We start from the raw sequence: 16621 nt of genomic DNA, 5'->3' as shown, positions 1-16621 counted from the left end.
CGAGCTCCCAACCCGCCACCCCCACCCCCCACACCCCTGCAAGTGTTACCCACAATCCTCCAGCCGCAACCACTCTCCTTTCCCTTCCTTCCCGGTCTGACTTGTGTCAAAGAGGGAAATGGTAATTAATTGAAATCATTTCCATGTGTAAGGTTGCCCAGATCTCTCCTAGAGGTGTGCCAATGGGTCGATAGGTGTTTGGAGTGTGTAGTGGACTCGGGTGATAAGAACTGCAGTGTTCCTGTGCTAAAGGACTGCCAAACTCTTCTCCCCCCCCCCCCCCCCAGGCCTGTTCAAGGGCATGGGAGTTTTAGGAACAAGTAGCAAAAACAAAGTGAGCATAGTCCTGAGTGGTGCAGTGATGATGCTCACAGGCTTGTAAACCAGTGGCTTGACATGTTCACTCAGTGTCACATGTGATCAGTCCTTTTATATGGGGATTTGATGAAGAATTTTGTATGTTCAATCATATTTATTTATTTGCACGTTCAATTGTATGCATTTGTTTCAATTATATTTAATTATTCATCGATTTGTTTATTTGTCCACCTATTCAGATAAATCACGGTTATCAGATGAATCCTACTCTCTTCCATCAGTTGTGTTTAGTGAGGACAGTTCACCGTAGGCCTGGCTGCACAGAGTGGGACGGGCTCTTCCTGAAGCAACGTGTTCCTGTCTGTCTGCCCGCCCAGGGAGAGGGGTGGCTTTAAGAGGCCCATACGTAGCGTTGATTAGTTTTACTGAGTGGGTATGCAGAGACCAATAAATTGAATATGAATAAATTAAAAATGTACTCTAGCAGAAAATTGCTTGGAAAACAACCACCTCCCCATTAAAATGTGTACAGCAATGCCTTTTATGTGCAGTAACTTGGGATTAGATATCAATGTAAATTAACACGCCACCCAACCATAGTCAAGAACTTTTTACTTTTAACAAGGACTATAAAAAACAGCCTTTACTCTAGTGTGTTCGGTAATTAATTAGATATTAAAATGAGCATATGTATTATAATTGCAAATATCCCAAATAAGTGTGGTTTTAAAAAAAGGGATAGTGTCAACCAAGATTGATGAGGCTTGCTTTGAAGTTGCCATCTGTTTCAAATGTTGACGGGAGGCGGGGCTTCCCCCCTTTCTTCTGCACGGAGGGTGGAGCGCTGTGGGTTCGACGCCATTTGTTTGTGTTTGTGTGCGTGCGTGTGTGTGTGTGTTCTTTTTTTTCCACTCTAAGCGGTTGCATTGTTTCAACGACACGAGGTTCACGCATGTACACACATACATAAACACACACAGACACGCACGCACACACACACACACACACACACGCACACACGCACACACACACACACACACACACATGCGGAGAAATGCAAACATCGAAGGGGATCAGGAACATCAGCATTTGCTGATGAGCTCCTGCTGATAACGTCTCCGTCACGTTGCCATGACATTGTGGCGCTGTGTTCCCTCATTACCACAATGTCGCGGCGGTGCTGCAAGGATGTTGTGTTGAGGGGGGTAGGAGAAGGTTGGGGGGGGGGGGGGGGGGGGGGGGTTGCTCAGCTGCAGGTAGCGGGGCCCTCGCTCTCTCACTCTGCAGATGAGCTGATTAATTAAAGGGAGCTCTATTAAGGTTATTGCCCCGCATCCCCTCCTAGCAGTCCCCACCAGGCTCCTCAGTGTGCACTGACTCACTGAGAGGGGAGATCAAGCAGGTGGGGAGGGGGGGGGGGGCATCCTTACCCCATTTGACATTAGCCGGCCTTCAACCTCACCATGAGGGCCGTTCCCCTGCACCCCACTACTCTCTCTCTCGCTCTGGTGCTCTCTCTTACACTTGCTCTCTTACTTTCTCTCTCCCTTGCTACCTCTCTCTTACTCCCTCCCTCTCTCTGACGGCCTTCCCCTGTCTTACTCTCTCTCCCTCCCTCCCATTCTCCCTCACTCCCCCTCTCTCTTACTCCCTCCCTTTATCTTACTCTCTCTCCCTGGGTCTCTTTCTCTCTCTCCCTCCCTCCCTTCCATTTTCCCTTACTCCCTCTCTCCTACGCTCTTCCCCTCTCTTACTCTTTCCCTCCCTCCCATTCTCCCTTCCTCCCCCTCTCTCTAACTCCCTCCCTCTCTCTTACTCTCTCCCTGTGTCTCTTACTCTCTCTCCCTCTTCCTCCTTCCCATTCTCTCGTCCTCCCCCTCGCTCTTACTCCCTCCCTCTCTCCTACTCTTTCCCTGTGTCTCCTACTCTCTCTCCCTCTCCCTCCCTCCCATTCTCCCTTCCTCCCCCTCTCTCTTACTCTCGCTCCCCCTCCCTTCCCTTCCTTACTCTGTCTGTCTCTGGGCTGCAGCAGGAGCGGCAGAGTTTTAATCCCTTCAGCCCACCCACCCACCCACCCACCCACCCTTACTCCCCATCTGTCACAGCCCTGCTGGAAGAGGAGGGGAGGGAACTGCACCGGGCGGGGCGGGGCGGGGCGGGGCAGGGGGGGTGGGGGGGGGATTGGGGGCTGCAAGGGAGCAGAGGGCGCATCGCTGGTTCCATCCCGACAAATTTTGTCATTTCTTTTGCCTCCGTGATTTGGCGCGAGCCTCACGCCCCTGAAGCGGCCACCGTACAGCCCTGGCTTCATCCTGTCATGTCCTCACTTCTCCTCCTCCCTTCCTTTACTTGTCCTCTCTGGGGGAGGATTGCATCGAAAGCATGCGGTGGGAGAAAAAACGACAAATGCATTGCATTGATACGCACAAACAATGTTTTGCCACTAAAGTGTAAATAAATCACATCATTCTTTTTTTGCCCCTGCGTATTGTGCTGGAGAATCCTCCTCGCCACAGGTTGTGTGCAGAGGAAGCGTTTGGTGGTGCTTCAGGTCATATTCCACCAGCACTCTTCAATTTGGGGATTTGTTTTGTTTTTTTGCTTTTCCTATAATTAATTAAAAGTCTGGCACAAGAAAATGAGGACCATATGTTGAAATCCCATCTCCTCGTCAGACAACGCATTAGCTATACAGAAGGGTTGTCTACACAGATTTTATGCAAATTCAGCACACTGTTCTAAAGGAAGAGGTTGCGCATGCTGAATAACTCAGTGGAATATGTGTCATTCTTAGCCACTCCCCACCGGCCCAACCAATGACATTTGTGTTCCTTCTAAACTTTAGTCCGCTTGCTTAAACATTTTAATTTTAAGAGGCTTTTCTTGAATGAATCACCTGGAGAGACATGCTGTGTGTTTTTAATAATTTAGCAATCACATAAATGCACTGACACCGTCACACATTAAACTTGATAGCCGGCTTTAGGGAAAAACCCTGTCAAGTCGACGACTCGTGCAAATTAACCCTGCAACTCACTATAGCTCCATCTGCTGTTTATTCTACACTAAGTAAATACAAGAGCCGCCACGTTTTCATCATGACACAGTGGCTAGCTCACGGTTGGCACACCCAGTGCTTTTTAATACCTTGAATTTTTAGAGAGGGCTTAGTTTCCCTTTGCTCCATATTAAGTGTGTCGATTTTTTGGGGTTGGTAGGACAGGGGTGGGACGGACGGACGGGGGGTGTTCTAGTTTTCAACATCCGCAACTATAAAGTGTCAGTAAAACAATATGTCTCACACCATACACATGGAGAAAATAGCAAAAATGTACTTTGATAACAAAATATTTAAACACATTAAGGCCATGAACTTTTTGTTCACACACACACACACACACACACACACACACACACACACACACACACACACACACACACACACACACACACACACACACACACACGTTCGACACTCATAGTCCACACACACAGTCCACACCAACACACACAGACAAGCCCTCTGTCAGAACACGTTCACTGCGAAATGCAAATAGCCAGATTTGAAATTCATCCTCTTTAGGTTCTGCATGACTACTCCAATGTTGTATCTATGCTCAGGATTATTCTCTGTAGAGAGAGAAACCTGTGCTTGAATGGCAATGCCCTCAAAAGCAGCTCCCAGTGCTTTGAATGGCCTCCCAAACGAGATTAGAGCTACGGCTGTCCTGAGTCTCAATCCTCTGCATTCAGATGGAGCGGAACAAGCCTGTTTGACAACTTCTGTGTTTTGACACCCAACGGATACAGTCATATGCATAAAGACCGTTTTGCAATTGAGTGGTCAGAACACAGAAGGAGAAAAAAAAGGGATAAGCTGTTCTACACCAAAGGCCTATTGTTCATCGACGTGGTTGCGAACTGACACCATCGCAAAAGGAAACTTTAGTTTCTGTCTTCGCCGCATTGAAGTACATTAGAAATGTGAATACATTTTTCTTGTTTGTTCATTATTTCTTTATTCATTGATTACTCACAAAGTACATTTGTGTATATCCGTTATTTGTTTCATTATATTTGGCACCATCATACAAAAATGTCCTTCTCCAACATGAAAATACAGCAACATTCATTCAGGCTAACTACTGACAAACAGATAAAATAATAATATTAATATAATAATAATAATAATAATAATAATAATAATAATATCAACATTAATCTTTTGCTGTAATTCGTTTTTTGTCAGATTTGGTCACATAAATCATCCAAAATGTGTCCATTAGATACTAATCTGGTGAGATTGTTAAATACTAAACCACCACCACCCTGTGTACCTAGCAACAAAGCTAACGCAAAATCAAAACATTCACAGTATAATAAGAAGAGACACTCTCTTTCAAAGTAGCCACATTTTTGTATAATATTTCACCACTATACTCATTCTATTTGCAATATGCAAAGAGCCCCTGCAAATGTACTGTAGCTTCATACAGTGGTGCCAATACCAGGCGGCTGCAGGTAGAGTTACATTGCTGTGTCGTTTTTCTTCTCTTGTCTCAACCCACCGAGCTAACCACCGACCGAAGGCGCGTCGCCATTCGTTCGGACATCGTGCACTATCGTACAGCACTGAGTAGTTTGTGTCTGACCTGGTTTTAAGAGAAAACGTTTTCTGTCAAGTGGTATTCATGTGCTTAGTTGCCTTATCCTGGGGGCCCTAATGGGCTCCCCCCCCCCCCCCCCCCCCCCCCCCCCCCCCCCCCCCCCCCGAGTACTTTGGCACCGGGCCCCAGGTTGAATCTGGGCACGTTGCTTCTGCTGTTGGGCCTAGCTCTTCTTATTCTTCGGGCAAACGGGCGGTCTGAGGGAGCAGTTGGCGGGCTTACTGCTGGAGGTGGAGGGTAGGTTAGCTTCCGCCTTACCCACTTTAGGAGTCTGTTTGAGGCCGCAGCTGGCCAAGGAGGCGTGAGGGCCCTTCTCGCTGTTCTCCTTCAGGCTGCTCTGCTTTGCACTTGGCCGACTGGCTGCTTTAGCACCTGTATCAGCCTGCAAAGACAACATTTTGCATTCATCTCATAAAAGGCCATTAACATTAACATCACAGTTTCCACGTAAAAACAGACTATTGTGGGAATCTGCCGTATTCATTAAATCTGGCACCATCTAGTGGTCACTAAATATACTAGACAAACGGGTGCATTTAACATTTAAAACCGAATTATGAATTACGGAATTCTCCCTCAAATATCCTCAGAGTCTTAACAAGCTGTTACACTACAACAGATGGCCGGAATGATGCGAGGTCCAACATACGTTCAGGTGGTTCTCTTGTGCTGTGGGCTGGCTGACCGTGCTGGTGTTCACCATGTCCGCACTGTTTGTTTCCACCCTGATAGAGGTTTCCAAAGTCTCCTCCTGTCAGGATCACAGAGACACAACCCAGAGAGGGAACATGAGAGACCTGCTCTTTAATGACACTGAATAATGAAATAGAGCTTAACCTTGTGCTGATAAACTTACCGTCAGGGCTGACTTATCTAAGACGCAGCCAGACGTTTTTTTAGTCAAAGACCAGATCATTACCGACTAGGCTAATTGAGGTCAAAGCAGCAGAAAGGAATGGACCGTATCATGTATCTAAAGACCGTGAAACGCACAGATCGGTCTGAATTTTTCCTCCAGTCACTGGAGAGCCAGGAGGCAGACACATATCTTTGTGGTTTAGCCCTGGGTATTGTTAGTCTGGCTAATACATTGACTCTTGACTAGGCATAGTCTAATACATCTTCTTTGATTTTTTGGAATTATTAAGCATTAGGACCTTTAAAGGTCCTAACAGCAGTCTATATTGCTCCTTTGATGATTTCCTCATTTTTTAATTTAACAAATCACCATCTACTGTTAGTCAACCTACTGTTTATCACAATGGAAAATAACTTCCCTTAGTCTGTTCATTAGCAGTCCTAGGGTGACACTCCATAGACCTCCTAAGGACTGCCCTATATGACAATGGAACAACACTATAGGAGGACAATCTAGTTGTTATGGAGCCTACACATGATGAGCTTTCAGACATTGTCCTTAAGCCCAACCTAGTGTTGAAGCTACCCATGGCAGAGTGGACAGCTCAGATTTTCCACCTTGTCTGCACCACGCTCAGAGTTCAAACAATTTCAACTTTGACCCCCGGTTGAACCAAAGTGCATCCAATCTACCTCTCCAAGTGCGTCCGATCAAATTACAGCTTTGTCTGGCGTTCTAAAACCAGTCGAATCCGGTCCATGATTTCTAATCTCAAACCCATGTTTTATGAGTCAAAAACGCTGAACTCCCGTCAGTTGGCCAGCTATATCCCAAACGCACATCCTGGAGCCCTGTGCTTCGCTAAAAGCTCATCATATATTGACCGCTGTGGACTTCTTCAGAATTAGCTGTTGTAGGGATGGAAACAAGAGCTCCATTCCAACAACAGATACACCGAGGCAAAAACATGTTCCTTTTGGAAAAGGCCATGTTTATCGGAAATAAAGGTTGACTCAGAAGAATTCATTCATTAATTTTTCCGATCTACAGAGGGAGACTAGCCGGTGTACAGTGATATACATACAGTGAGATACATAACACGAACCAGGGAGTCCCCTTAAATAGCCTGTGTGTGTATGTGTGTGTGTGTGCGTGTGTGTGTGTGGGCTGTAGTCACATCATACCAGCTCCCTATGGTAAGGAGAAAGCTCGTCAATGTATTCCTGGAGGCTGTTGTTGCTGGGGGTCCGGAGGGAGAACTCCTCTAGTGACTGAGACAGGGAGGACTCGCTGCCCTCCTGCTCCTCGCCCTCATCGGGGTCATCCCGGAACAGACGCATCATCTCCAGAACATTGGTAGGCGTGGCCGGGTTGCTGGTGTCCCCCTGGAGGAACGGGCAAGCGCATGGTTTTGAACGGGCGATGAGGGCAGCAAGAAAGCAGCGTGTGTGTCGCTTTCTGATCGACCCGAGTCTTTTAAAAACAATATTTTTTTGTCCGTCTCAACACAGCCTTGTGATTTGGGCTTTACCGTAATCCAGGGGTTGTCCACTAGCTCATTGGCGGTGATGCGATGGGCTGGATCAACCTTCAGGAGGCAGCCCAGTACCGTTTTTGCTGTTGAATTAAAGACACTTCCGTTATTCTGTCCCAAAAACACGTTGAAATGGTTAAAAAAAAACAACAACAACAACAACAACAACAACAACAACAACGAATGGCCACATGTCCCACACATGGTATGCAAGGGGTATGAATCTCGCGGCACAGCAGTTAACCTGAAGAAGCAGAGGTCAGAGGTTAACCACATTCAGGGTGGGGGAAGCAATACGAGTGGAGCCGTCACCTGCATCGCTAATGGTGTCCCAAACTGAACCAGAGAACGTCAGCTCTCCTCTCTTGATCTTCTCAAACAGTTTCTCTTCTGAGCTGGAGATGAAGGGAGCCTCTCCACATATCCTGCGGGAACAGACGTGTGTGCCTACCTGTGCTTTACACACATGAGGCTGTTGGCTCATATATTGATGCACAGTGTTGTGGGTTGACTGGACTTACAACATGTACATGATCACTCCAATGCTCCACACGTCACACTGTTGACTGTACTCATGACCAGTGATCACCTCAGGAGCTAAAAACACATGCACAAGCATGCGCAGACCCACACGCACGCACGCACACACACACACGCACACACACACACACACACACACATACATACAATCTCACGCACAAACACACACACAAACACAAACATAAACGCATACACACACACACAGATCCAACAGGAGGGAGGGCAATATGTTTTGAAAACATTCCAGTCAGTAGGTGGGCAGGTTCAGCTGAACAAAATACTAAATCTTGCCGATTGAGTAATCGCTAGGCCTTCAGCGTCCTAATGAATTACACAGGGTGTATTTATATTCACCCATATAGATGGGAGTGCCGCAGGTAGCCTTCATCATGTTCTCTCTCCCCACCCCACCTTTCTTCACAGACAATCCAAAGTCTGTCACCTAGACACAGGCAGAGAGATCCACAGACACTTGTTAGTCTCCTATGTCGCTGGGCCACGGGTCATGGCACATGGACGGGACATGGCCGTCCTATAGGGAACATGAGAACGCTCACCAACGGCACACTGAATCAATAATTAACACATCGGCAGTCACTATAATGTTATCACCCGGGAAAGTAATGGAGTCGGGTTTTCCCTTAGTAAAAAAAAGCACATCCATACACCGTGATCAGTTAAGGGGAGAGATTTTTCATTAAGGAAGATATTTATTTATTCAAAAAACTATTTTATGTAAATAAGGGGTCCTATGGAAGAATATCAGGCCAGTATTTAATATCATGTACAGTTTTATTGCAATGATAACAGCACGTTCACACATCCATTTCCAAAATCATGTGGGCAGAGTTGAACGGCCAATGATAAAGCACCTTTAGTTGGGGTGAATTCATTTACATAAACGCTAAGGCTCTTATATGTAATAGTTCAGGTAAAAGCCTTTATGGATTGCATTGAACAACACAGTGTCGACACAGCCAAACATAGAGAAACAGTCTTCCATAATGTCTATAATGTTTCCAAGTTTGATCAGAGATGAAGTATGTATGCCAGAGAAGGGCAGATGGACAGGGACTAATGTAAATACTTGTTACAGCCATCAGGGATAAGGGGAGGAGCCCAGTCTTGCCAAACATAAAGGCTAAACCTTTCCCATGCTGCCATATGGCGTGCCTGGTTTCATAGCGTGCACCCCCGGTATCTGCTGCTTCAACCCACTCTGTGCTGCTGCTGACGCACTGAAACATGGCGTGCTCAGGTGCTAATGCGTTTCAAGGGGTTGATTCATGAAACCCTGCACGGGCTGAGCAGAGGGAGGTCTGCTATAATGAAGCCGTATTTAAAACCATTTACTAGTCAGTGAGCGGGACTGCGGGGGCGAGCACAGACCACCCGGAGGGAGGGGGGAGGGAGTGGTGTGTGTGTGTGTGTGTGTGTCACCGTCTCACCTTGATGTTGAGCCCATGTTTGTCTCCTTGGTAAGAACCTTTCAGGAGAATGTTCTCCAGTTTTAAATCCCGATGCACGATGTCTAAAGGAGAGACGAGAGGGAGAAAGATGTACCAAACTTAATGAACACGCAACTCAAACAATAAACTTTTTGTGTGTGTGTGTGTGTGTGTGTGTGTGTGTGTGTGTGTGTGTGTGTGTATATATACATATATATATATTTTATATATATATATAATTTTTTTATGTTGTAAATGGGTTTTGAAAATGTAAAGAATTGAAAATGATATATAGGTATCAATGTCCGAACAGATGACAGTAACTATATTAAAGGCATTAGTACCATTGCCATAGGATAATGACCAATGATTATAAAGCTTATGATGTTAACTACTAAACATTATCCATGAGGCATTTGTCAACTTGGAGTGCCCTCAGTGGCTGTTCTTCAGCCAGAAGTCTCACGTTATAGTTTTTGCTCTGATATATTGTTCTTTAAAAAGCTATAACACACACCTAGATAACCCCATTAAAACGGTGAGAAGATGGAGGGACATTTGAGCAAGAGAGGGTTCAAGGTTAGATTAAATGTTGGTGCTAGAGGGAGGAGGTAAGATTGGAAAGTGTCACAACACACATTACTTTTCGGTGAGGAACAATCCTCTCGTCTTTAAGTTCATCTCTCTTAAAATGATTTTGTCAGAAAGGGGTAGAGAACAGCGACCCTTCCCAAAATGGTTTCCCCTGATGTGATGTTAATGTAGAATGAGGTCAGGGAAGAAGGCAAAGCAAAAAATAACAATCTTTTCAAAGTAGACCTGATTTTGCCTTCCTGTGGTGACAAAGTCATAGTATAGACGCAGCATGCGACACTTGGCAAAAGAATAAACTATTTCATATCATGGAGTGATCTCAGCAAATATGTCATGTCCTTGGCAAATCACCATTTCAGAATTATTTTTGTTTTTCGAACGCCAAAAAAGACTGAAGAGGCTTGATACTAAGATAAAAGTAAGGAGAATGCTAATAAAAAGGCTTCTCATGTTAAGGTAAATAGTCATGTCACAAATCAAACACCACAGCTGAATGCAATTTGATGTTGTACATTCATTGTACAACAATCTTATTGATTAATGTACAGTATTAATTGTATTATGAATACATCATAATTATCTTGACTCTTTTCGAAAGTCATGTAAATATTGTAAACAAACAAAGAATTATGCCGTTAGACACAACCGGAGGATACAGGAGGTTAAAGCATGCTACCCCGACCAAGGGCCAAATTAGCATCAGGGCTTACTGTTTGTCCCCCAACTAAATTATGATATATTTTGTACATTTGCTATAGCTAGCATATTCCCCTGGGTATCATTAGATGCTATGGAGTTCAGAGTTAAACCAGCGCAGAGGGACACTCCATGTGAAAACACCTATTAATCAGGATTCCTCCCGAGCTCATTGTAAATGAGTCATTAGCCACATGTAATGGTGTCTCATTGCCAAGCAATTACCTCTAACTACAGATTTCATCATTAGAAGGGCAAAACATACCATCTCCAAATAAAGCCCTCAGATTCAATTAAAAATTGCCAAACTTTTTTTTTCCGGGGCACTTCATTATTACCTCGTTAAAATAAACTGGATTCTATAATGATTGAAAGCCATACTGGCGTGAAATATCACACGGCCACTCTGCCGTGAAGCCAATTTGACCAAAGAGTCACTATTGTATTACTTATTACAAGAATAAAATCAATAATGCATTATACAGTTCAGCCAGTACTCTAGGTATACCTGGTATTGTTTCAACTCTGTCAACGTGTAGAGAGAGTAAAAATAGAGGGTGTAATTAAGAATCCTGTCCACGGAACACGCTCACGTTTAACTTCACCCGGTAGTCATCGCTTGTAGTCATTTGCTTATTTACGTCATATTTCCTGTTGTGTGCATGTCAACGTTTGGGTGAGCGCCTGTACCTTTCTTGTGTAAGTACACAATGGCCTGGGCTAAGTTAGTGATGATGTGTCGGCTCTCCTCCTCTGTGAAGCAGCTCTTCTTCTGTAGCAACTCCTTTAGATCTCCCCCATCACACAGCTCAGTCACTAGGTACATATTCTGGAACAGAATGTTGGAGATACAGACCTGCCATTAAAGGGAGGGGCTTCTTATGATCACGCACATTCCAAGCTACCGTCTTGGTTCCTTTTCACTGTTGTAATAATACTAATTACAACTGGTTGCTTGGTTTTTCTAGAATGGCTGGACAAGAGGTACCAAGATGGCGGACTTGAACTTATGTATGGAACGTACTACTTTAAGCACTACCAAGGCATTGCATAGTAAGAAAGAAATATACACAGAATGCAAACAATGTTAACACGTTCAAATTGGAAGAGTAAAGAGAGAGTATGGCTCACCTTTGGTGTTTCAAAGACTTCTTTCAGTTGTATGATGTGGGGATGGTTCACATGTTTCAGTATGTGTACTTCCCTTTCCAACAGGATGACTCCATGGCTCCCTGCCTGTACAATACTAGTTATCTTTTGTTCTTCACGATAATTGTACCTTTCGATGTGTGTGACCCATTTCCCATGTATGGACAAAGTGAAATTCAAGTTTTTAAACAAAAGTTGCAAATGCACTTACCTTCTCTCGGTTCACCTTCTTTATAGCCCATTTCTTATGGGTGTCCACATGGGTGGCTTCAAACACGACCCCAAAGCTGCCTTGCCCCAATTTCCGTCCAAAAGTGTATATTTTCTTAATAGGATAATAAAAGGAGCCATTAATAGATAGTGTAATCACCAATCTGCTCTGAACTCTGGAAGACGTTCGGAAAGAGATGGTTACCCTGCGCTTTTACAACTCCTCATTTCAGCTCAAATTTTACTTTGCCACTTTGTCTTACAAACACATTACACGTTGACACATATATCCTAATTTCCAAAGCACTTTGAAGAACGAAGGGGGGGGGGGGGGGGGGGGGGCTTCTCTGTCTCTAGGGTTCCAAAATATATTATTTCTAGTCAAATGATTAAGTTGCTGCCGCAGTTCATTCAATCTCAGGTCTAATTAACTTGATCATGATCTCTGCAAAAGCAAAGTCGGCACAACGCATGCCTTTGAATCCGGTAACGAGATTCTGCATTGAAGAGTGTTATTCTCCTGTGTGAGCAAAGATGAATAACACTGGAGAGGTGACTCTCAGAGAGAGAGAGTCCAAACCTGGAACACTAAGGTGACATGCCAGAAGCTCTGAGTGCTTAAAGTGCTCGAAGAAGCAGAGGTTGTTGGGCCATACCTTAAGGCTAGTTTCTTCCTCCATGCGACTGTGAGGCACCTTCCTCTCGGTGCCGTTGGCTCTCATGTGTTTGGAGGCCATTTCTCTGGCCTGTGGCGCTAGCGTCTGCTGCTGTCGCCTTCTTGGGATAGATGCAGGCTGTTCACCTCCAGGAATCACCTACAGGATTCACACAGCGGAAAGAGTTGTTAAGGTCCATGAGCCTATACAATAACGCACTCACCTATATATACACATAGAATGGTGATACAGCCCAAAATAATGTTGAATAGAGATTAGAAGAGATGTTTAAAGGTGAGCTCACTTCCAGCTGTCCAGCATATTAAGTAGACTTATATCATCCGAGTCTATTAAGGAAAGTGGACAGTCATCCATAGGTAAGTACATACAACTCATCCGCCTCTAAAAGTAGCATTCTTCTTTTATAGACCCTTTCAGTGTCAAGGAGGTGTATGCCCCCTTTTAGAGACTTCTACGCACTGTGCCACCGATCTGGATGAGACACACAGATAGTCAATAGTGGGCCCTGCTTTTAACGCTACATTTAAACCAAAATATCCTAATGGTCTGTATTGGTGCACCCACACATAGCAACACTTCTGCATGATTAATCTCTAATTCAAATCAATTGTAGAATTTTTTGGGTTGTGTGTGGGGACATTTATTTGTTTTATATTGATTTATTTGTTCTTCCACAAAGCCATGTACATACCTGCTACAATGGCTTGTCACCCCCTAAATGTTTAGTGCAGCTCATGCCAGAAGAATTGTACTCAGCAAAAGGATAGGAAAGAGCTCTTGGCAGTAACAGTTTGTGGACCTAGCGCAAAGTAATTACATTTCTGAGCGAAGAGCACAACAATAGAGAAAATTTGCTCACCTCGAAACATAAAACAAACCCACATATTTTCAGCATAGCGACCAGGCGCAAGAGACACATTTCAGCACGCTTTGTGCTTCTTACAAAGAAAGAAAAATATTTGAGCGTCACTTTGGAACATTTTATATTGAAGTCTAAAGACATTAGCTGGGTTAAAATGAGAAATAAAGACGCAAAGCCTAATAGCAGACTATTCAGCTCTCTTGCGATTGGTTTCCAACCAAATTCCTTTCCCTGACTGAGCCTTTATTAACATTAAGCGCAATTTACCTAGCTTGGAGTGAAAAAAAGCCACTCACAAGGCAAATTAAATGTAAAGCAATTATCATGCAATGACTGGGAGCGGTGATGTGGATCACCCACACACGGGCAGCCATTAATTATTAACAAGGAAGTGGTGTCTTTAACCTCTTCACTCTGGAGCATTATCTTAGCCACGACAAAGCTCTTATAACAGGCCTGTCCCTCCCCTTATCCGCTGCCATGTATTTATTCAAAACCATTGTGACAGCCTCTGGAAATTCCAATCACAGCTCATTTGCGGGAGATCGAGGCATCATATGATGAAGGAATGGATAAATAATGGGGGAAGGGCGGGGCTGGACACTTGAAGACGCCTCAGGTGTCTCTTTCCAAGATGTCTGCCTCTTGTTCTTGTTGCCAACATGTTTGAAATGGACACCAAGTTCAGGGTCAAGGGACTGTGATCCTCAAAAAGTTCAGCACAGTGCCACTGGTCTAGAATTCCTCTCCCGGATCTCAAAACACAATGGCTATTAGGTAATCGCTAATTGGCCCTATGTGTGTTTTGGTTGTATGGAACCTGTTGGTCACCTGGTTGTAATTGACAAAAATTGCATTCTATCTTAAGCTACATTACCTTGACCCTTGTGTATTGATGAACATGAATATGTTGAATAGCCTCTCTGAAATACTGAAATTGAACATTTAGGGCCCTATCTTGCATCAAGCGAAATGGACTTTCTACACTGACGCGTATCGTTGCTAGTTTGCAACTGGCGCAGAGCGTTCTTTTCCCTCCACCGCCACGCGTCGGTAAATTAGGGAATGATCTTGCGCCCCAAGGGGCGGTTCGGCGAAAGGAGACGGCGTGTTCTGACGCAAATGTTCCCTGGTGCTATTTTGCAGTTTCAGAAAATAATTGTGCCACAAACCAGGAAATACCTGGTTTAAAGGCAGTGGCGCGTTGTTCAGATGCTATTTTAAGGGCGCATGCATAATGTTGCTTGTGCACCTCGCGCACACACTTTTCTTCTCTCATCTACCTAGCTACACATTCTTGGTAAATTATTTGGGAAAGAACAACTGATACAGCGGTAAGAAGTTGTACTTTTAAATCAATGCATCTGCAAACACCGTACAGGAAACGCATATTTTCTACGGGTAATAAGGCTACTTTAGCCTTATTACCCTTTTTAGATTTGCGTCGGGCGCAAAAGTCATTTATCCGCCTGTAAAATTGCAGCATCGCCATAGAACCGGCCACAAAGCTACTTGCGTTTGGCGCTTCTCACTTGGGTTTCAGACCTTTAAAATAGGGCCCTTAGGGAATAGGGACTATTTTAGATCGGGGTAGTTTGATTACCGAGATATAAGTTCTATATATTGATGTACAACAATATGAATCAGACAGCAGAGAGATGCCACCTTGTGTTTCATGTTAATTTACTGTTTACAACAGTTTTTGTTAGTAGGTCCAGACAAATAACACCTTGCCTTTGTGACTGTGACTTTGCATGAATTTGGAGGGATACGTTTTTTTTTTTAGCTTCCAGTCTGGGGAGGAGTGGGCAGGCAGAGACAACTCTCTCCGTTATCATGAATTTGGACTGCAGTACCCATTTTGAACGCTCAGTGTCAATGCTACATTGTACCTTTAAGTACATCGAAGATACTTCACTAAGTAAAGAAATAATAATGGTATTTCAACACTCACATGCATCTAGAACCTAATTGCATGACACTCTACAGATATTTAATAAAAACACATATTAGCCACCATATCCAAAATGTATCATTGAAGATGATCCAATATCAACTTCAGGCAGGACTGGACTAGCATTATTCTAAAGCTGTGTTTTTATGTGGTGCGTATAGGGAGGTAGAACATTTATGGGATTATTTTGTTATTGATACATTTTCAGGAAGACACAATGGCTGTGATGGCAAATTCATTTAGTTTTATCCAAAGACAAATGGAGCTATTGTAATCTTAGAGTTGTTTACTTTAGATTATAAACTTTTGAGGATGTAGTTATTAATTATGGATTTTGGCTCTTTTGAACTGAACGTTTTTAAAATAATTGTCATAATTATGTGCCTTATTGGCAACGCTTTAGAAGAATGGCATGTTTACTCAAATCTGAGAATAAATAACCATTTTGAATATCCAATTAAAACCAGGCAACCGTTTTGTATTGGATCTTTTGAACTTGTTTTAGTGGTTGAGTAGTAGTGAATGTCATCCACGGCAAAGGCTATTACATTTATTTGTTGTTTACCTTATTAGGTTCCTTAACTCCCTGAGGTCCCTTATTAGGACTGGATGGTCGTTTAAATACAGACCTACACTTTGTGGAAAAAACTTTTGTTTGCTTTGCCTAATTGCACACACACTATCATGCTAATTTTCTTATTAACTCAGAACAAACTTTGAAACAACTTCTTAGGCTTAATGTTTATAATAGACACAATGAAGATACAAAAGTTTAATATGGGTGGCTTTCCCCTGCAGTCAGAGAACACAACCTCTAGTTTACGGTTTCACAGTTACAGTTGAATAAGCTGTTTTTATATGTCTTATTTCATCTAGAAAGGAAAATCCATTATTGTAAGGCTTCAGTCCCTTTGGCTTTTTTGTGCAGGTCAAGTCATTGTGGAAACAGTAGTTAATTGCATATCCTGTTTACTCTAACTGCAAATCGGGTGACCTCTGGCCGAGCTGTCGCCCTGACGCGTAGAAGCTTCTGTACATGTCAACACCACGTCCCCAAAGGTTTCCTTCTCCATAATGGAGCCATTAGAATGCAAGGCAACAATTTTGTGAATT

General features: G+C 43.8%; 1 protein-coding gene across 1 annotated transcript in view; it reads right to left on the bottom strand.

The window, feature by feature from the left end:
- Nucleotides 1-4317: 4317 nt before the first annotated feature.
- Nucleotides 4318-16621, bottom strand: part of stk33 (serine/threonine kinase 33) — a 14814-nt gene continuing 2510 nt past the window's right edge. Inside the window, exons 2-13 of the mRNA XM_060071424.1 lie at nucleotides 12672-12830; nucleotides 12017-12130; nucleotides 11788-11892; nucleotides 11347-11485; nucleotides 9367-9449; nucleotides 8273-8360; nucleotides 7900-7975; nucleotides 7691-7803; nucleotides 7376-7461; nucleotides 7029-7229; nucleotides 5635-5736; nucleotides 4318-5367 (exon numbers count right to left, since the gene is read on the bottom strand). Of these exons, the coding sequence (XP_059927407.1) occupies nucleotides 5149-5367; nucleotides 5635-5736; nucleotides 7029-7229; nucleotides 7376-7461; nucleotides 7691-7803; nucleotides 7900-7975; nucleotides 8273-8360; nucleotides 9367-9449; nucleotides 11347-11485; nucleotides 11788-11892; nucleotides 12017-12130; nucleotides 12672-12830 (1485 nt within the window). The 3' untranslated portion in view covers nucleotides 4318-5148. The remainder of the gene's footprint in view (nucleotides 5368-5634; nucleotides 5737-7028; nucleotides 7230-7375; nucleotides 7462-7690; nucleotides 7804-7899; nucleotides 7976-8272; nucleotides 8361-9366; nucleotides 9450-11346; nucleotides 11486-11787; nucleotides 11893-12016; nucleotides 12131-12671; nucleotides 12831-16621) is intronic.

Source organism: Gadus macrocephalus, chromosome 14 (genome assembly GCF_031168955.1).
Source record: "Gadus macrocephalus chromosome 14, ASM3116895v1".
NCBI classification, from domain to species: Eukaryota; Metazoa; Chordata; class Actinopteri; order Gadiformes; family Gadidae; genus Gadus; species Gadus macrocephalus.
The sequence above is the reverse complement of the archived record's forward strand: the minus strand, read 5'-3'. Positions and strand labels throughout refer to the sequence as shown.